Source organism: Phocoena sinus, chromosome 1 (assembly GCF_008692025.1).
Source record: "Phocoena sinus isolate mPhoSin1 chromosome 1, mPhoSin1.pri, whole genome shotgun sequence".
NCBI classification, from domain to species: Eukaryota; Metazoa; Chordata; class Mammalia; order Artiodactyla; family Phocoenidae; genus Phocoena; species Phocoena sinus.
In genome coordinates, this window is record NC_045763.1 from 167,466,470 (window position 1) to 167,487,639 (window position 21,170).

The window sequence follows — 21,170 nt, forward strand, 5'->3', positions numbered from 1 at the left end:
TGAAATGTGCGTAGAAGGCAGAGGTTTGAGTGGACAAGTGGAGAGTTGTGTTTTTTACAGGTTAACTTCTGACACAATCAGACATTGAAATGGCGATGCCAAGTAGGCAGTTGGATATACGGGTCATAAGGTCAGGAGAGAGGTCCTGATTATCCATATAAATTTGGGAGGGAATGGTTAACTGTGGAATGTGTCATAGAATTCAAGAAAGGAGAAGGTCCATTGGATTTGACAACATAGAGCTAGGTCTTCATTGACTTTGAGAAGTTTAAGTGGAATGGCGAGGATGAAGGCCAGATTGGGGTGCATTTAAGAATAAATATTTCCACCCCCTACTTTCAAAGCTCAGCAACATAAGAACAGGAAATCCACTCACAGCATCTCCATTTTGACTCCAGTCCTGACCTCTTCACTAAACTTCTTACTCATTTTCGAACTACTGAACATTTCCCCCTGGGTATCCAAACTTAACAGATCCCAAACAGAATTCTTAATTTCCTCTCCTCACACTTGGTCCTCCTTTGCTCTTCTCTCTCGTCTTCGTCTGCTTTCGCCACCACCAAAAGCTTTTGAGTCGTCCTTGACTGTTCTCCTTTTGTCACACTCCTCATCCAGTCCACCTTTGTCTCTCCTACCCCCACAGTAGATCCTGAATCTAGCCGAGTCTCATCTCCATCGTTGGCAGCACGGCAGTCCATGCCACCATTGTCTTTTGCCTGAACTATCGAGGAGAAAGAAATCCTAACTGGTCTTCCTGCTTCCTTTCTTGATCTCTAAAATCCGTTCGCCAATTAGCAGCTAATTTTGAAATATAAGTCATGTTTTTGTCACTTCTCTGCTCACAACCTTATAGTGGCTTCCCATCTTATTCCTGATAAAACCCAACGGCCTTACGGTGGCATCCAAGGCCCGACATTGTCTGGTTTATGGTACCTTTTGACTTCACCTCCTGTAGAACTCTCCCCTCCTCACTGCCCTGTTCCACCACGCCGATCTCCTTACTGACCCTCAAATACAACAAGCATTCTCCCACTTTGCGGTCTTTGTAATTGTTGCCCTTTCTGCTTGGAAGGTTTTACCCAGCTAGTCACATGGCTCTCTCCCTCACTTCGTTCAGGTGTCTGTTCAAATATCATTTTGTCAAAGAGGCCTTCTTTAGCCAGTATAATAGACCTAGAAAATTATCCAGTGAGTTTGACTTTATGGAAATTTATATTAAGAAGAACCATACGGTGTTTGAAAGTGCGGAAAGACCTCAGTTGTTCAGGGAAAACCCTAAATAACAAGGTAGTAATAAATCCAGAAAAGAAAAATTCACATCTAAGGCAGTGTAATTACAGTAGGCAGCTTGTCTCAGAAGTGGGTTCTTTATAATGAGAACAGAGTGTGAATTTAATTTAAAAATTGAGATATGGTTATATTGGAAGAATATGGGGGGGAAAAGAGGGGCTGTATATATGCTACATCTTCATTTACCTTAAATCAATGAAAAATAGTGCTAAAATTGGTGAATCAAAAGACAGCAGTCCTCTAGAGCCCACCAATTTGCCACAATACAGAGAGCGGGACAGAATGTTAAATAATACCACAGGGATGCAGTCAGCAAAATCTAGACTGTAGGAAATTAGTGTCCAACAGCCTGGTTTCTTCAATGAATAGATTTCAAGAGATTTGGGCATGGGAGGGTAGAGGGGCAGAGAAAGACAGTAGGATTTTGGGCTGGTGTTGTATGCCCATTTGTTTGTGGTCCTTATGCTAAAACTCAGGTGTATTGTTTTTCTCTGACAATGATCAGCTCTTTTGGTGCAGACAGCAGAGAATGCAGAAAGTTTAGGTCAACCAAGGGTGAGATTGAGCCAGGTGAGTATGGGGAGGAAGAGGGGGACAGGGGAGTCGTGCAAGAGAGTGATTGTGATGGAACACAAATCAGAACCAGGTAAGAAACGAAGTGATCACATGAGTTACTGGATAAATAGTGTGAAAATGGTAGGAGTAATGTACTGAAACTCTTAATGAAATGCAGAATTATTACAGGGGATTACTAGAGTAATTAAGATGGAAAGCTAAGAGGTGGTGGTCAAAAGGTGGTACACTTAAAATCAAAGTTTCAAAAAATATATAGTTGATACTGACAGGATGCAAGGGATGGCATTGAAAGCGGATGCCCCTACTGGGTGAAGTAAGTCAGACAAAGACAAATATATGATATCGCTTATATGTAGAATCTAAAAAAATGGTACAAATGAACTTATTTACAAAACAAAAGAGTCACAGTTGTGAAAAACAAACTTGTGGTTACCGGAGCGTGGTGGGGAGGAGGGGGAGGGATAAATGGGGAGATTGGGACTGACATACACACAACCATATATAAAATCGATAACTAATCAGGACCTACTGTATAGCACAGGGAACTCTATTCCATACTCTGTAATGACCTATATGGGAAAAGAATCTGAAAAAGAGTGGATATATGTATATGTATAACTGATTCACCTTGCTGTACAGCAGAAACTGACACAACATTATAAATCAACTGTAGTCTAATAAAAATTTTTTAAAATTGCATTTGACATTATTAATAAAGATTGTCAGTTGTACTTATTATGTTTCAAAATGATATTGTGGCATACCTGGCTGATAACTTGAAAGTTCTGTAGTTATAAGAAATGACAAAGTGTTATTGAATTTCCTATATAATGAAAACAAAAAGTGGGTGACTTAAATTGTGGGAAGGAAGAGATCATTCGTGGCAAGGATGGAAAGAACTGGTCAACCATCTCTTTAGAATGGGTGAGAATAAATCCACTTAAAATTTTGGATCCACTTTGCTGGATAGCTTGTAGCCGTTTATACTCACACCTATAGTGTGTGGGAATGTGAAGAGAGAGTATTGAAACTTAAATTTCAGTTTCTACGTGACATGATTCAGCCTTTGATGTTGTGCTGGTAGAATAAGGCAGAGCTTATGCCAATTTTAATCATGTAGTAAAGACATTCTGTGTGTTGAATCATGGATTCATTCATAAGTATGAGACAGGCATTGTAATCTTTCAGAACAGTTCAGCTTTTGTAAGGATTATTTGATGACTTGAATCCCTAAATCCAGTAAGTTGTTTGCTTATGAACTCCCTAAAAGCATTTCCTTTACCAGGATTCTTCTTCAGGAGCAATGCAGTTTTTGGACCATTTGCATTCAAAGTCGAGGCAGTACACACATATGAAAATTAGAATAACTCATGTTCCATTCTGCAGTGTGTTTGTGTTCGGAAGCTGTCAACCGGGTATCTTCATGTACCAAGAGTACCCGAGTTGGAAGACGCTGCCCAAGGCCACACGTGTTGGAATCTAGCAGGATCTTTACTTTCTAGATCTCTAAGCTCACTACCCCCCTACTTCTCTCCCTGCCACCTGGTGCGTTTAAATGGCGCTGGCTTCTCTGCTGCCCCACACAGCATGTGGGCGTCAATATTCAGTCTGTCTACTTCTGTTCTTAGAGCCTTGGGGAAATGATCAGTACCTCTGCATTGTAAAAGCCTGGGGATTTCTGGACTACAGGGTATCAGTAGATGTTTGAAAGGGTTTATTTTCACTGTGTTGGGAAGGATATGGGAGTACAGGTGCTCTCCTACCTTTTTGATCGGGGTGTACGTCGGCAGCACTCTACAGCATGCAACGTCCCAGTACTTAATAAAATTTTTTTTCAAATGTAGATCCCCTTTGAGCCTGCACTTCTGTTCATGAGGATTTGCCATACAAATGAACTTATATATAGATATGCACAGATCTATCAAGGATATATGTTGCAGCATTATTTGTAGTGGCAAAAGGTGGGAAACAACGTAAATGTCCATCAGAAGGTCAGATCAGTTATGGCATGGCCACACAGTGGAGTACTCTGAGTGATTGCCAAGAATGAGGCATGTCTCCTTGATATTTTATTAAATTAAAAAAAACAAGGCACACATAAGTTTATTTGGTGTGCTGTCATTTATGTGCATACAACATTTCTGGAAAGCAGCATAAGAAACTGTTTCAGTTGTTACCTTGAAGAAGTGAACTAATACCTAGAGATATTGGTGGACTCTATATATCTGTATCATTTGAATTTGTATGTTTAAAAAATTAATATTTAAATTTTGTAGTATTTTATAGCTTAGAGTAATTATAGGTGGCAACCTTAATATCTTTATGTTTTATGATATTGATCTTGTAGCTTTTGAAAATGACTTTTGTCTGTTAAATGAAACTCAGCAGTTAGCATCTTAGAATGGAGTTGAAATAAAAATCTGATAACCTAAAATGACAGTGTCATTTCAGTTCATTAAAATCATGTGTTGTTACTGCTGTTTTATCATTAGGTATTATGACTCTGTCCCCTTTTGATCAAATGAAGACTGCCTCCAATATAGGTGGATATAATGCAGCAATTAAAAACAGCCCACCCGCTATGTCTCAGTATATCACTGTAGGGTCCAATCCATTTACGGGCTTCTTCTATGCTTTAGAGGTAAGTGTTTCATCACTGATCTTGATTTTTCAACATATCTACAAATTGGGATGGTAACATAGCCTTAGAAAGATTAAGCAGTTTACATTTCTACGTTTCAGTGTAAGCTAAAATTAGTCTCAACTCACTTTCTTCTAAATTCCTTAGATTAACTGAGAAGGTACTAAAGTCAGTGTAATACAAGCAGCCTTCTTTGTTTCTGATGCCCCGAATTGTTAGTTGAGTTGTCTTTAAATATTGGTGCAGTAATCAGAGGCTTAGTGATGTCAGCCCACCAGGGATTTGAGTAAATGAGGAATTGTAAAGACAGAGCAAGCCGCCAACTATAGTTGATAAAGTGGTGAAAATTGCTTCCTAAAATTGGGAAAAATTAGGTGTTAGATTTGGTATCTACTGTTGTTCGCTTAAACAGCACCCTTCTCAAAATGGTTCAAACCATCTTTTTGCTTTAATAAATACATTTTAAAAAAAAAGGGGGAGGGATAAATTAGGAGTTTGGGGTAAATATATACACAGTCCTGTATATAATATAACAAGGTCCTACTGTATAGCACAGGGCACTATATTCAATATCTTATAATAATGTATAATGGAAAAGAATCTGCAAAAGAAAAAAGTATATATATATATAGCTGAATCACTTTGCTATACACCTGAAACTAACACAACATTGTAAATCAACTGTACTTAAAAAATTTTTTGTATAATATGAAACATTTCTAAATAAAAACTGGTTTAAAAATGGGAAAAAAAAATAAGAGGGAAAAGGGCCGGTTGTATATGGATAAGAAATCAATAGCCCTGGTAGAAAAATGCCATTTTACTGTCCTAGTTTAATTTTTTTTCATTAATTACAATTTAAAGAGGGAAATCCTAAAGATAACTAAACTACTAGTGATTTTACTTTTCTTTTTCTTTTTTTAATTGGCCACGCCACATGGCTTGCGATATCTTAGTTCCCCGAACAGGGATCAAACCCGAGCCCCCTGCAGTGGAAGCACGGAGTTCTAACCACTGGACCACCAGGGGAGTCCCTTTTAAACTGTAGAGTTAAAACTTTTGATTATATTGCTACCTCCTACCTTTTTAAGGTACATCTCGTTTAGAAAATATATTTTGTTTATCTGTCAGCTGTTGTTTTCTCTTTCAAATGTTCTGTTTTTCAGGGAAGCACGCAACCATTATTATCTCACGTTGCACTAGCAGTGGCAAGTAAACTCACTTCTGCTTTATTTAATGCTGCCAGGTAATTACATCACAATTTAAATGATCTAATTTGCATCTCACTAGGTTTTAACTTATATTTTGATAGTCTGCAGTTTAAAACTCTGGAAGCCCTGGTTTTAGTCTGAATTTGCTTTCTTTCCAGTGGTTGGCTTGGTTGGAAAAGCAAGCATGAAGAAGAAGCTGTCCAGAAGCAAAAACCCAAGGTTGAACCAGCTACCCCATTAGCTGTAAGGCAAGTCTGTCATGCTCTTCTCACATTTTAGTATTCTTAGGAATGCGCTCTTGAATTAATGGTCTTTTTGTGTGCTTAGCTGATTTGTTGATTTCCTGAGTCTTTGGAGCTTCTAAAAGTCATTAATGTGGGACTAATTTATATATATATATATATATATATATATATATATATATATATATATATATAAATTTATTTATTTTATTTGTTTATTTTTGGCTGCATTGGGTCTTTGTTGCTGTGCGTGGGCTTCCTCTAGTTGCGGTGAGCTGGGGCTACCCTTTTTCCTGGTGCACGGGCTTCTCATTGCAGTGGCTTCTCTTGTTGCGGAGCACGGGCTCTGGGTGCACGGGCTTCAGTAGTGGTGGCACGTGGGCTCAGTAGTTGTGGCTCACAGGCTCTAGAGCACAGGCTCAGTAGTTGTGGTGCACAGGCCTGGTTGCTCTGCGGCATGTGGGATCTTCCTGGACCGGGGCTCGAACCCGTGTTCCCTGCATTGGCAGGCGGATTCTTAACCACTGCGCCACCTGGGAAGCCCAATGTGGGACTAGTTTTTTCCACCAGAATGTAAAGTCCACGAGGACAGTGTTTCTTGCCTCTTTTATCACAGCCGTCTCCCTGTCATGTAGTGGGGGCTCAATATGTATGTGTTGAGCGTGCTCTTCTACAAACACCTGTACACTTAGCTTAAGTTGCAGGCAAATTGGTTTTTTGATAGCTGTTGGATTTCTTTCTGTAAAAAGTTTAGTTTGTCATTAAGCTGTAGAAACACAAAAAAGACTTAGTGATTTCTTTAAAAAATAAATAAATAAAAATGGGGGGTCCCATGCATCCAAGCACTCTTCAACATGCTGGCTTGTGCTTCCTTGCTTGCTTCAGCAGTGCTGTAGGATATTGAGTGGATTCATCAGGTTTTGTGGGGAGTATGATTTTTGCCTGATTCTGTTTTTAAATCATTTTTTATTACCCAATAGAAAGGGAAATAGAAACCTCCCCCCCCTTTTTTTAGATGTTCTTCAACTAAAGAGATATAACTAATTATCTGTTATTAAAATTGATTAAAGATTATCTTCCAGGGTTTTTTCCATCTTAAAGTATGTTATAACACATCACATTTTCTAAGGTCGCCCAGGAATCAAGAAATAAGCCAAATGGCCCTTATGCATCCAAAGAGATGTAACGAAGTTTGAGTACTTTGTCTCAGGGACTTTTTTCAAAATGAGCTCTTCTGGTCCTTTCTCAGTACCTCTTTACTTTTATTTTACTCACAGTTCTAATAAGATTGATAATAGACCAAGAGCAGTTTATAGATAACTATTTAGAAGAAGGAACGTTCTTGTACCTGCACTGGTATCAGCAAGATATGATATCTAGAAAAAAAAAAGAGAATAGATCAGAAATCAGAACTACACAGATGCCTGTGTAGGAGCAGAGTATTCTAAAATCTAGTTGGTTGTGAGGGTGTTGTTTCCTATGATGTATCACTTAATCAAGGAAATCTAGTTGTACTTGAGACTCTCTGAAAATAGGTTGTGGATATCTATATAGAAAATCTCTGAAATAAAACCTAGGTGTTTTAATTTTGTAATAGAAGAAATTTCCTTATGCATTTTGTATTGCAAAATGTGGTGTAATCAGTTAATAAATTAGGTGTTAATCCATAGAAAGTTCATATTTCTTTATATAAAGACAGATTCAGCCTATTTTGTCAATGCATTTCATTATTCTTTTATGTATTTCTAGATTGCACTTTGATTTGAGCTTTCTGTTTTCTTTCACATATCAGGTTTGGACTTCCAGATTCCAGACGCCATGGTGAAAGTATATGTCTGTCTCCATGTAACACGCTGGCAGCAGTAACAGATGATTTTGGCAGAATTATTTTGTTGGACGTAGCTAGAGGAATTGCAATACGCATGTGGAAAGGTACTTTCTTACAAAAATCCAGAAAAAAAAGTTAATTTGCTTTCTACCCCAGCAGTTAGACGGTGTTATCCTTCTTCAGCTTCTGGTTGATAACAGTGTTTAATTCTTTACGTTTATGCTTTTTGTTTGTTTGTTTAAACCATAAACTCAGATCAGCAACACTTGATCCAGTAGTCTAACTGATATATCCTTCAAGTTTGACCAACTCAGGCACTTTTAACCTCTTCCTTACATACCTGTTTTCAGTTCTCACTGTCATTGTCAATTCCTGAATTCAGTTTCTTGCCCCCTCGAATGCCAAGTCAAGTCTTTCAGATTTAAGATGGCAAAACCTAGCAAAATTCATTTTTTTCTCATTTGACTTCCATATCTATGTGCTTGGGTCAGTTCACTTAAGTGTCTCAGTAACTTTGTCAGTTAGAAGTTGCATTTAGTGGCAAACAATAGAGCCAAGTACAGGGTTGATATGGTGTCACTGTGATGTCCTCAGGAACTCAGTCTCCTTCCATGTAGCTTCCCCATGCAAAGTTACCTCATGGTTCAAATGGCTGCTGAAGGTGTAACCTTTTTATCTGCATCCCAGGAAGGAAGAAGGGGAAAGGAAGACTGCCAATTTAGTCCACTTTGAAGATACTTTCTGAAGTCTTGCCAAGCTTTTTCTGCAATACATGAGCCAGGACTTAGTCACGTGGACAAACTTAACTATAAGGGAGACTTGAAAATATCTGGGCACGTTGTCAACCTGAGTAAAATAAAATCTCCTTGACCAAGGAGGAGGGACGAATGCATTGTCTGAAGTTACCTGGAATAGCAACATGTCAGCTCAGACCACTGGTTAGAAATCACAGTTTTGGTGCAATCTGGTCTGTTTTTAGCATTGTGAGGAATAATGGATTTGAGGGCATTAAATTACTGTGGACCAGACTGAGGCCACTATTAACCTTCTTGCCAGAGAGTTCCTGCAGTGTTTACCTGCCACATGTTTAAGTGTCTTTAGAAATAGGTTTTAATGCTGCAGATACATCATTTCTCCCTGAAATGGTGTTTGTCTTCTGAAACAACATCAAGGGTATGTTCTCAGCAAGACTTTTCCAGAATATATACCAGCTGGTCCAAATCCCCTGTGGCGATCTTATCGCTGCCATTGTTGCCTGTCCTTCTGCAGCTGGTGCAGTCTGTCGTTTTCCTCCCTGTACTGGAAAGAGAGGGATCAGTTGCCTGTGAGAGGGGCCGCCCTCAAGTGGAAGAGGTGTCAGCTGCATCTTTCTTCTCACAAGCCGGAGCTGTTTCCCATCGCTCTGCAGCCCATGTTTTCCCTCTGTCTGCACATCACCAAGGGACTTGAATAGCAGGGAACCAATTTGATCTTTTTCTTATATTTTAATTGTATTTTTAAGTCTGAACCTGATAACCTCCCCAGAATTTTTTAAAAAGAGGGAGGGAGGGGAATGAGATGAGGGAAGGGTGCTCACGAAGCCTCCGGGATAACTGTTTTTTTCTTAAAGAAAAAAAAGTGATCAGAAGCAAATATAGCAAAATCTGAAGTTTTAATAAGACTTGGTGATTTAGTATTATCATAATTATTATCTTCTTTTCTGTTTAATGTATTTCATAATAAAAAGATAATGTACTTTTTTTTAACATCTTTATTGGACTATAATTGCTTCCCAATAGTGTGTTAGTTTCTGCTTTATAACAAAGTGAATCAGTTATACATATACATATGTCCCCATATCTCTTCCCTCTTGCGTCTCCCTCTATCCCACCCGATAATGTACTTTTTTTTTTAATTTTTTTTTTTTTTTTTTTTTTTTGCGATACGCGGGCCTCTCACTGTTGTGGCCTTTCCCGTTGCGGAGCACAGGCTCCGGACGCGCAGGCTTAGCGGCCATGGCTCACGGGCCCAGCCGCTCCACTGTATGTGGGATCTTCCCGGACCGGGGCACGAACCCGTGTCCCCTGCATCGGCAGGCGGACTCTCAACCACTGCGCCACCAGAGAAGCCCCCGATAATGTACTTTTACAGCTTTTCTTAAGGCTCCCCGCCCCGCCGCCAGAAGCATCCCAGAGTGCTTCTGGAGGCTACTGCTAAACCTAGATGACATAACTAAGTAGCTTTCCTTTCCTCTGTCTCCAAGGGTATCGAGATGCACAGACTGGTTGGATCCAAATTGTAGAGGACCTCCACGAAAGAGTGCCAGAAAAGGTGGACTTTTCCCCCTTTGGAAGTCCTCAGGGTCCAAGTCGAGTAGCTCAGTTCCTTGTGATCTATGCACCGCGGAGGGGCATTTTAGAAGTGTGGAGCACACAGCAGGGCCCTAGAGTAGGCGCTTTCAACGTGGGAAAGCACTGCAGGTAAGCTGCAAACGCCGGGCCTTTTCCTGGTTACAGAAAGGAATGCTTTTGTTAGAGTAAAGCTTTTATTAAAGCTACTTATTAGATTACAAGTTGTTTGAGAATTGAAATGTCCTTTATTATGTTTTTTTCCTGCGAGTGCCTGGTATATAATTAAGGATTAAGTATTTAATAGCAAAGGAATCTGATTGAAGAGGCCGTGATATGCTACTGAATTAAAGTCAGCTTTGGTGCTGTCATTTGTCCCCAGCCCTTACTTACACTGTGGAGGCTCAGAAGGAAAGATTCTTTCCAGTTCCCCTGGTGATGATGTTGAGTGAGGTGAATGCTTTGTTTACCACTGCAGCTTAGGCCTGATTGTGTTCATTTAATTTTCTAGCACATTTTAACAAGGTATAAGAACCCTGCTAGTTGGGTCCTGCTTTACTTATGTTTTTGGTCTCAGTGTGTATTTGCCTTACTAATGCTTCTGAATTGATAATAATGTAGGGGTCCCAAGCTGTAATAATAGCACCTTTTAACATTTTTCCTTTCTCTAAGATTTTTACCATATTGGTATGTGATTTCCTCAGGCTTCTGTATCCTGGCTATAAAATAATGGGCTTAAATAACGTTACCAGTCAGAATTGGCAGCCGCAGACTTACCAGATCTGTCTGGTTGATCCAGTGTCTGGAAGTGTGAAAACAGTAAATGTCCCTTTCCATTTAGCATTGAGGTAAGTTGTATCACGTGCCAGCTTACTTATGTCCCTCTGCTAACTTTTCCTGGTCCTTTATTTGCTACTTGTTTTACTTTGTTTCATAGCTATCATTTTGTTCTCTTTTCGGATTAGACTGATAACCTTTAAAGTTAAATAGGAAGAATAGCAAGGAAAAAGAAATCTGGAGTGTGTCACAATTAGAAGGAAAACAGTTTCACATTCTGTAAGAATTTGTTGTATTTATTGTTTTAGTGATAAGAAGAGTGAACGAGCCAAGGACATGCACTTAGTGAAGAAACTGGGAGCCTTACTGAAAGCAAAATCTCCCAATCTTGGTAGGTGTCCTTCAATAGAAATGAAGCAAACTGTTATGTCATTTTTTAAAATTAATAGAATATTCTAAATGGAACAATCAAAACACTTCAGTGCATTTATGAGCTATTTCAACTCCTTTTTGGAATGAGGTGAGGTACAAGTAATCATGTGTAGTTTTTTACTGGAATTACTCTGGAGGATGAAATGTGCCATCGAGGGAGTATTAAAATTGGTAACAATAAAACAGTAATTTCCGCGAGAACCCAGAAATCCTTTAGACTGACTGATATTGCAAATACATGATTTTTTCTTTCAGAATAAAGTTTAACTGTCATAAAAGTGAAAATCTTACTTTGGTTAATTTTCTTTCCAGATTTGATTGAAACAGAAATAAAGGAATTAATTCTCGATATTAAGTACCCTGCAACCAAAAAACAAGTAAGTGTATATAATAAATGAACTTTCATGCTGAGTAGCTAGTACATATCCTTCTTAACAAAATCTTTTTCTTCCTATTTCCCTCCAAACATGACAGGCTAAAATCTTCCTTTGTGTTTTCATTCCTGTTCATCCTTTTTTATATTCCCATGTGGAAGCTTCTATTGTTTCTTTTTTTCTCTCTTCTTTTTTTAATTAAGTAATATTACCATACGCGGAAGCACATATGTGTTATACACATAAACAAACCCATACATAACGTATATTCAAATTAAATAATAATAAGACAACGACGTGTATGACCACCCACCTTAGGAAGCAGAATGTTACCAGGAAGTCTGAAGAGCCCTGCACGTCCCTCCTCCATCCCATCCCCTTCTCCCATCCCTAAGGTAACCAGTCTTCAGAATTTTGTGTTCCTTTCTCTTTTGCTTTTCTTTACAGATACAGCATTTCTGTATGGCTCCTTTAAAACATATTGATGCATTTTCTGCTTTTTTGGAACTTTATCTGAATGGGGTCATGCCCTGTCTTCTTCTGTGACTTACTTCTTCCTTCAGCATTGTGTTTCTGGGACTCACCCACGTTGCTGCCTGCAGCTGCAGTTGACTCATGTACTGTGCTATATGAATTCCGCTCTGTGACTGCCATTTGTTTGTTCACTCTCCTGTCAGTGGACAGCTAGCTCGTTTCTAGTTTTTTGCTATTAACAACAATGATAGTGTGCTTATCCTTGTACATTTTTGCTGGTGCACATGTGTAAGAGTGGAATTGCTAGGTATGAGCTTTGGCTGTACTCGTTGATGATAAATTGCTTCTCAAAGTACTAACTGACATTCGCATTTATACTGTGGAAGAGGCCTTGTAGCTCCACAGCCTCCGCCTCTCATGATATAGTCAGACTGGTTACCTTTTCCAGGCTCCTGCTTATAATACGGTAACTCATTATATTACTCCTACTCTCCTCCTATGCAAGTCCCTCATAATGCTGCTCAGGTTCTAATTATAAATTCTTACCTGACACATCAATCCTCATGGATGCCTCTGAACTCTACTTTTTTTTTTTTAAGATTTTTACGAAATGTTCTTAATTTATTTATTTTTGCTGTGTTGGGTCTTCGTTTCTGTGCGAGGGCTTTCTCCAGTTGTGGCAACCGGGGGCCACTCTTCATCGCGGTGCGCAGGCCTCTCAGTGTCACGGCCTCTCTTGTTGAGGAGCACAAGCTCCAGGCGCGCAGGCTCAGTAGTTGTGGCTCACGGGCCTAGTTGCTCTGTGGCATGTGGGATCCTCCCAGGCCAGGGCTCGAACCCGTGTCCCCTGCATTAGCAGGCAGATTCTCAACCACTGCGCCACCAGGGAAGCCCTGAACTCTACTTTTAATCAGAAGCAGAGAGCTAATGACTATAATCGTCCCTCAGTATCCTCGGGGGCATTGATTTCAGGACCCCTGTGATACCTACATCTCAGGATGCTCAAGTCCCTTATATAAAATGGTGTAATATTTGCATATAACCTAGGTACATTCTCTTGTATACTTTAAATCCTCTCTAGATTACCTGTAATACCTAACACAACGTAAGTGCTATGTAAACAGTTGTAAATACAATATAAGTGCAATGTAAATAGTTGCAAGTGTGTGGCAAATTCAAGTTTTGCTTTTTGGAACTTTGTGGAATTTTTTCTTTCCAAATATTTTCAATCCATGGTTGGTTGAATCTGCAGATGCGGAACCTATGGATACAGAGGGCCGACTATGCTTGTTTTCTAATTCTTTCGTGTATATTAGTCAAGCTCCCCAACTATTTCCTCTTTACCTCTTTTAAGCTCCTTCAAACAGGGACCTTACCAAATACGTCATTTTCATAATGCACAGCATCTAAAGTAGTGGGATGAGTTAGTGAATGCTAATTTCTCTCTATCCCTCTTATTCTACTGTGACAGTCTTTTTTTTTTTTAACATCTTTATTGGAGTATAATTGCTTTACAATGGTGTGTTAGTTTCTGCTGTATAACAAAGTGAATCAGCTCTACATATACATATATCCCCATATCCCCTCCCTCTTGCGTCTCCCTCCCAGCCTCCCTATCCCACCCCTCTAGGTGGTCACAAAGCACCGAGCTGATCTCCCCGAGCTATGCGGCTGCTTCCCACTAGCTATCTATTTTACATTTGGTAGTGTATATATGTCCATGCCACTCTCTCACTTCGGCAGTCATTTTTTAAAAACGCTGTTTATCGTCTTATTGTACAACAGGCAAGTCTCTGACTTTTAATTGAGTTTTCCATTCCACTGACAGCACTCATGGGCACTCATCTTCCTCAGGGCAGCCTCCGTTATTAAAGGGACTCTTGTGAGAAGGTGGGCATGTGGAGAGGCAGTTTAGGGCATCGGTCGTGGAAAGGAAGCTCATAACCCACACAGTTCCATTTTGATACCATCTTTCTTATCTTACATCGTGGAACAACGAAATTGGGAAACTTCAGCATAGTGCAAACTGTCTTCTTGATTTTTTTTTGTTTTACTCTGCTACTGAGTTTTGTATGAAGCTATGAATTTTATTAAAAATACTAGACAACCTAACAGTGCAAGTTGTGTATTGTTTTACAACAGTTAAAGGGGAAAGGAAACGAGTTTAGACTTTGGAAGACTGAATAATAGGACAGTGAGCCAGCTGCTAGCTTGTGTGATAGTAGACAGAACAGAGGCAGATGACATTTTCCAGGGTATTCGCCTCTTTTGGTCACTTTCTTTATATCCTCCACCCAGTTGCCTCATCATAGGCCGGACCAACCTCTTGAGCCGCCCTCTACGCCCATTTCTCCTCCACAGACACACAGAGTTGTTGTGTTACAATCTGATATTTGTCTCGTGCCACATTCTTAGCCTTACCTTTTAGACTATCTAATCTCATCAGTCAAAATCCAATTTAACGTGCTGATATGAACAGATAAGTAGGAACTTCAGGTGCTGTGTCTGACCCATGTGTGATTCTGATTGTTGCTTCTTTAGGCCTGAAGAGGGATTTTGGAACTGATGATAACCACTCTTAAATATCTACTAGTGGGTAGGAAGCGGGTAGGTGGGGAGTGTGTGTGTGTATATATATATACACATACATATCTAGCATGGCCTGTGGATTCAGCCAGCCATGCTCAAGTGCAGTAATATAGCAGTAATTAAGTTATTGTCTGCTTTTATTATTGACATGACAATGACAGTGTCTGCTTTTCATTTATACCTATAGAGTATGGACTTATTCAGACTCTTACTGGTGAATACCTTTATCTGTGTTTCTGTTTTGTCTTGGCCATTCTGTTGAACATCAGTTGCCTTCTAAGTTGTTTCATTCTCAGTCTGGACTTTCTGTCATTGTACCATGTTTGGCATGACATGAAGTTGATTACATAGTACTTATGATGCAACTTTAACTCTCAGGTAAGTATAATAAAACATCTTAAAAATGGAGCTTCCCTTTGAAACTTGGGGTAGTGAAAGTACAGGCATAAGTGTAAAATTTAAAGAACAAAATCATTGCCTTCTAATTATGAGAATTGCTCCATATCTTTCTTCTAGGCATTGGAAAGCATTTTGGCAAGCATACGTTTACCATTTTCCTGCCTTAGAAACATCACTCAGACGTTAATGGACACTTTACAGAATCAAGGTAATAGGATTTGTACTGACTGGAGGTGATGGTCTCATCTCAAATTTTATAACTCTGACGATAGAAAGTATTAACTGCTTATGATGCCATCATGTTACTGTATTTTTTAATTAATTAATTTTTAAGTTTCCGGCCAGGCCGAACGGCTTGTGGGATCTTAGTTCCCTGACCAGGGATCGAACCTGAGCCCTCAGCAGTGAAAACGCAGAGTCCTAACCCCTGGACTGCCAGGGAATTCCCCATCATGTTACTTTAATGTGGAAATAATATATAAGAAAGAAGGAAACTTATTTCATACCTTTAGTATTGGGGACTTTTTAATTCCCTGTTGCTGTTTTAATTCCCTGTATGCTGTTGATCTTCCTCTGAGCTTTCTCTGAATATGTTGCCTCTGTTTCTTACTGTAAATAGTTTTCGTTTGACTCCATCTACTGGGAGGAAAGATATCAGTATAGAATGATGGGAAGTGATTATTGTGGTAATAGCTGTAGAGCGTTGTGAAAGCCATTTGCAGGAGGGGGGACGAGATGACTGGTGGTAAGCAAAAAACAGCCAGGTTCTCTTGCTGCCATTATGTCTTATTTAACTTTAAGTAATGTTGTTTTGACTATGATAATGATTTTAGAAAATTCTAGGCTTTGATTTATGTTTTGTTAGTGTATGGAATCCACATTCTTTCATCCATGTCCCTCATGAACTGTGCTAGGGCTTCCAAAATCACAGACTATGATTACATGACCGGTTCTGAGTTTTCTGGTTGTTTTTTACTGTTCAGAATATATTTGTCTGGAAAAGAATTACATCTGTAACTGTGGGTTTGTAACTCCACATTCTGTCCAGCCGAGCTAGAAAAATTTAATTTATTCTGAATTCCTAACATCATTTAAAAATGTAGTGTGTGATGCAGTGACTTCTTCTAGTCATGACTTTTTGCTTGTTGTGTAAATATGAAACCAGCTGTGTATTTAATTACATTTAAGCCAACTTAGAGTCGCTTAATAGATAAGTCGTAACATGCTGTTTCAGGACTTTAAGCATCCTAATTTTGAGAATTTTTTTTTTTTCCAACACATATGTAAAGCTGACTCTTGGTAAATAGTGAACTTCTGTAATGCATACAGCTTGTTAGAAATACCTCTTTCAAAAAGTAGAGTGCACTGATAAAGTCCCCCTATCCCATCCTAAGGCCTTAAAAAATATCAAAATTTATTAAGTTAAAAATTACCTTGCACTAGGCTGGGAGTAAACCATACACCATTGTCAAGAGTTCTGTAACATCACTAGTTCCAAGTTCTACCCATAAATGAGACTCCTAAAAATGTCAAGTGTTTAGTATGCTAAGTTTTATTATGGCTGTAAGAACTTGGACAGTCTTCCATGTTACTATATCCCATATCAGAGTTCTTGGGAGTTTTCAGTGTCTGCCTTTTTAGAGAATAAGTATTCATTTGTATTAGAAATAAATATTTAAATTATCATATGTATTATACAGAGAGTATTTTTCCATCACTAAGCTTGAAAAAAAACCTGATTGATGGAGGATATTAAGTGGAATTCTACTTTTTGCCAGCCTTTCTTGAGGATACCTCTGTCACAATCCACATTTTCTGGTCGAATTATAATATCTTTGACCATGATAATAAGAAGAGGCAGGCAACTTTCTATTTGTCCTTCCTCAGGGTGTGAGCATAATAGACAACATATGATTGACAGGGTGAGGGAGAACATTTTCAAACCTGTTTCCAAATCATTTATTTAAATTTCAGTACTAGACTAAAATATTTCTTCTGTCTTTCTTTTTTTTTTTTTAACGTCCTCTTCTATTAGAGCACCTTATTTCATTAAAAAATTTAGACATTTTGCCATGATGGGAAAAATTATTTTTGCCTTCTTAATCCATTATAGCTTAAGCATCCCAATATTTAATAAAACAGAACATCAAAGAATTATGTAATATTAAGAGATTTAATGAAAGAAAGGCCTTTTTTATCAGTCTGTTAAATATATCTCTTTATTTTTTCCTTCTACCTTATAGAGCTTGAGTGTGTTGATGAAGGATTGCTACAGTTTTGTGCCAATAAATTGAAATTACTCCATCTTTATGAGTCTGTCAGTCAATTAAATTCCATTGATTTTCATTCAGACACGCCATTCTCTGATAATGTGAGTAATCCCATTATTCATTATACAAAATAATCTCTTTGATGATTTTCTATTTTTTTAATTGGTAGTAAAGAAGTAGAATATTAAGGTTTTGGGTTTTTTTAGGTGTAAAAAAACAGTATTTTCTTTACAAGGCCTTCTGCTGGCTTTCCGTGCCTTGGTGCTAAATTTATATTATTTAGGCTAGAATATTGAACTTATTGTTAATCCATTTTTAATACCTAGAAGCATTTGGTTTTCCTTATTTTTTAAGGTTACTTCTTACAATACAACTTCTTCTGGACAGGGTTTGCCAATTGAAATATATGCAGTTTACTGAAGTAGCAAAATTTTAATTTCTTTTAAAGAAAAAAAAAGATTCTGCCAAACAGAAGAGACCAGCTTTTCTGTGTTGTTAGCAAGCTCATACTACTCTGTTGTTTCCTATGTAATGAAATACATTTAAAAAAATATTTTAGGGCTTCCCTGGTGGCGCAGTGGTTGAGAGTCCGCCTGCCGATGCAGGGGACACGGGTTTGTGCCCCAGTCCGGGAAGATCCCACATGAGCCATGGCCTCCGAGCCTGCGCGTTCGGAGCCTGTGCTCCGCAACGGGAGAGGCCACAACAGTGAGAGGCCCGCATACCGCAAAATAACCACGGAACAAACAAAAAAAAAAAAAAAAAAAAAAAATTTTATCGTACGTCAGAGTGTTTAAAGTAATTGTAAAAAATGTTCTGTGTTTTTATTCTATGAAACGTAAAAAACTGATAGCACCTTGTCATCTCTGTTACAGTGCAGTGTTGCTCATTTCTGAGGAGAGTATACACAATTCTTACTTTCCATCTAGAGAAATCGCATTTCTCCTGATAGAGAATAGAGAGAAATATTGTCCTCTCTTCCCTCGACTACTATGTGACCTTGGGCAGGTTGCCTGGCATCAGGGCCTCATGTCTTTTATTTGTCTAAAGGAAAATTATTAAGGTGATTTTAGTGATTTTTCAAGTCACTGGTAATGCTTTTATAAAACTCATCTGGTGTATCTGAAAGTTAATTGAGTTTTAAAGTGGATGCCTTTTATTGTAAATCCACGTACACGAATAAAAATTTTTAGACAGAAAAATGAGAGAAGGTTTTCCCTTTGTATTGGAAATAACCTACAAGTCCTAACATCTTTTTTTATCTTTGGGGTTCTAGATGGATTTTATAAAGCATTTTAACAATCCTCACAGTAATATTCTGTGAGCGCCATTATAAATGACAAAGCCATTTTTCAGGAGCTTTTGTTTTGCTATCTATTTCACCAATAGAGAAAAATCATTTCAAGCAACAGAAAAGTTCAAGTTGATTAAGTTATGTCTATAGGATTGCCTGGACATTTCATAGATTCTTCAATGCCTAAATTTTTTTTAATCAAATCAAAACTATCTCTCTTGAACCCTGCAAAAGAAACTTAAATATATGGCATTAATAATCCCTTGTAGAATTCATTTCCACTTGATAGCCCCAAAAGAGTGTGCAAAAGAATTATAAACGTTTAAAAATCAGTTGACAGATTGTTCTTTTTTATTATTTTTTTATCTTTAAAATGCTTTTAAAGAATTAAAACCGTATTTTGCTGTAGACTTATTTGGATCCTTAAAAAAGCATGCAGTCAACTTCTAGGCTGAATGGCTAATTTTGTACATACAAAACTAAAATTCAAATCTAAACTAATTCATTTTTGCTGTCTGTAGGACATAGTTCATATAAGTTTGGTATAGCATTGAACCACCTGTGTGTATTCCATAGCATTTTGCAGTTTACTGCTTGTTCTTAAAACAACATCCATAAGTAAATAAATAACAAAACTGCTCTTGTTTAAAAATGCAGCTTTAATCATGTAGCATGAGGGGAAGAAAGTTTTGCTTGCTATGGCGAATGTGTGTGTGTGTGTGTCTGTGTGTGTATGTGTACACTTGTCCCTAGTTTAGAAGAATAATAGTAGATCAAGAGATGTTTCTGCACATAAGGTATGTAAAAACAGTTTGAAAGGTTGGCAGGTTGTATCTCTGCAGCCCCAAGAGCCACATAGAGGATTTATATGTAAATACAGTGAAGACTGTTTTCCACTGCTTTTATTTTATAATGTTTATGCTGCTTAATAAACAAGCATTAAATTTCAAATAGTTCTTTAGTTTCCTCGGCATCACAAGAGTTGGCAGTTGACACCCTTTTAATATTTTTTTTTTCAGCAGAGAAAGGTTCATTGCAGGGCCGAGCCAGGAGAACAGGTGGCTCATGCTGAAAAACCCCGAACTCCCCAATGGTTTGGGGGGAAAAACTTAAATTTCTTTTCTGATTAAGCAATAATCCATGTTTATTAAAATTTAGACATTTTAGAAGAGTATAATCTCAAGAAACTTTCTAAAAGTGGTACTTTCAGTAATATGTAGTATTTCAAGATTAGTTTATTTAAATAACCTCCTACTTATGAATTGAGAGTAAAGTTTTAAGCAGAGCACATCATAGCTATGACATTAATTCAAAAGTCATCATCTTTTGCTTAGTCTTGCATTTCATTTCAGATGGTAGTGTTGACACTTACGGAAGAGTCATAGAAAGAGACATGGTCTATTCAGAACTTTTTTTTTTCTCCCCTATATTTAAGGACTTGGCTGTGTTACTAAGGCTTGATGAAAAAGAACTTCTTAAGCTCCAGGCGTTGTTAGAGAAGTATAAACAAGAGAACAGCAGGACTGCTGTCCGATTTTCTGATGATAAGGATGGTGTGTTGCCTGTGAAAACATTTCTGGAATATTTAGACTACGAGAAAGATGTGATCAACATAAAGAAGATAAGTGAAGAGGACCGTGTGGCTTTAGGTAGGTAGAATGAGAAATTGCTCTTTGAATCCTCCCTATTCTAGATGAAAGCCTGGGAGGAGCTTATAGCATCTCAGAGATTGAGTTTGTTTTGAAATTAATTAACCAAAGAATTTAATGTGTGTTTTACAGTCAACAGAAGATCCTCTGGACAGGTAGGCACTATGTCATAAAAGTTGTTCTGAATTAGTAAGTACGCTCAGGAGACAGTGTCAGACATGTAATGATTTGCCTTCTGCTTTAATCACTTAAGCCAGTTAAACCACTGATTTCTCTTCTTTCCTGTTGTTTTGCTCCTCTGGGGATCTAGGTTGCAATTCAGGAAGATTGTGAGTCCAGATGGTAAGTGGTCACTGATTGACGTGTCTTGATTTTGTTTTACCAGGCAGTTTCTTCTTTTGGAAGTGCTTATGTGGAGAAAGCTCCACTGAGGATATGTGTCACGCTCTGGAGTCAGCTGGACTTAGCCCCCAGCTGTTGTTGGTAAGGTTTCTTCTTTCTGGATGCTCTTCCTTGCTACTGTCACCCAGACGTGTCAGTCTCTCTCTTTTTTTTTTTTTACCACGGTCTAAAGCATATCATAGAACATACATGAAAACTTTCTAAAAATGATCAAGGATATTTATAATCACCATATTTAATTGAATAATATTACCTTACTTTTCTCATTCTCTGTAAGTTATAACCAGCATATTCCGGGGTGGGCCTAGAATAAATGTAGAATCTGTCACGTATGCACGCATTTACAATGGACTGTGATCTTCAGCAAAAACGTTCATATTAGAACTAAAAAGATC

The 21,170-nt window shown here is 38.2% G+C and overlaps 1 protein-coding gene across 1 annotated transcript in view; it reads left to right on the top strand.

Annotated features, from left to right (window-relative positions):
- Positions 1–21,170, top strand: part of RAB3GAP2 (RAB3 GTPase activating non-catalytic protein subunit 2) — an 87,810-nt gene that overhangs the window by 42,278 nt on the left and 24,362 nt on the right. The window contains exons 11-22 of the mRNA XM_032609943.1: positions 4,359–4,507; positions 5,674–5,753; positions 5,877–5,966; positions 7,753–7,892; positions 10,031–10,247; positions 10,820–10,963; positions 11,201–11,283; positions 11,637–11,701; positions 15,278–15,368; positions 17,404–17,531; positions 20,160–20,373; positions 20,759–20,856. Coding sequence (XP_032465834.1) covers positions 4,359–4,507; positions 5,674–5,753; positions 5,877–5,966; positions 7,753–7,892; positions 10,031–10,247; positions 10,820–10,963; positions 11,201–11,283; positions 11,637–11,701; positions 15,278–15,368; positions 17,404–17,531; positions 20,160–20,373; positions 20,759–20,856 — 1,499 coding nt within the window. The remainder of the gene's footprint in view (positions 1–4,358; positions 4,508–5,673; positions 5,754–5,876; positions 5,967–7,752; positions 7,893–10,030; positions 10,248–10,819; positions 10,964–11,200; positions 11,284–11,636; positions 11,702–15,277; positions 15,369–17,403; positions 17,532–20,159; positions 20,374–20,758; positions 20,857–21,170) is intronic.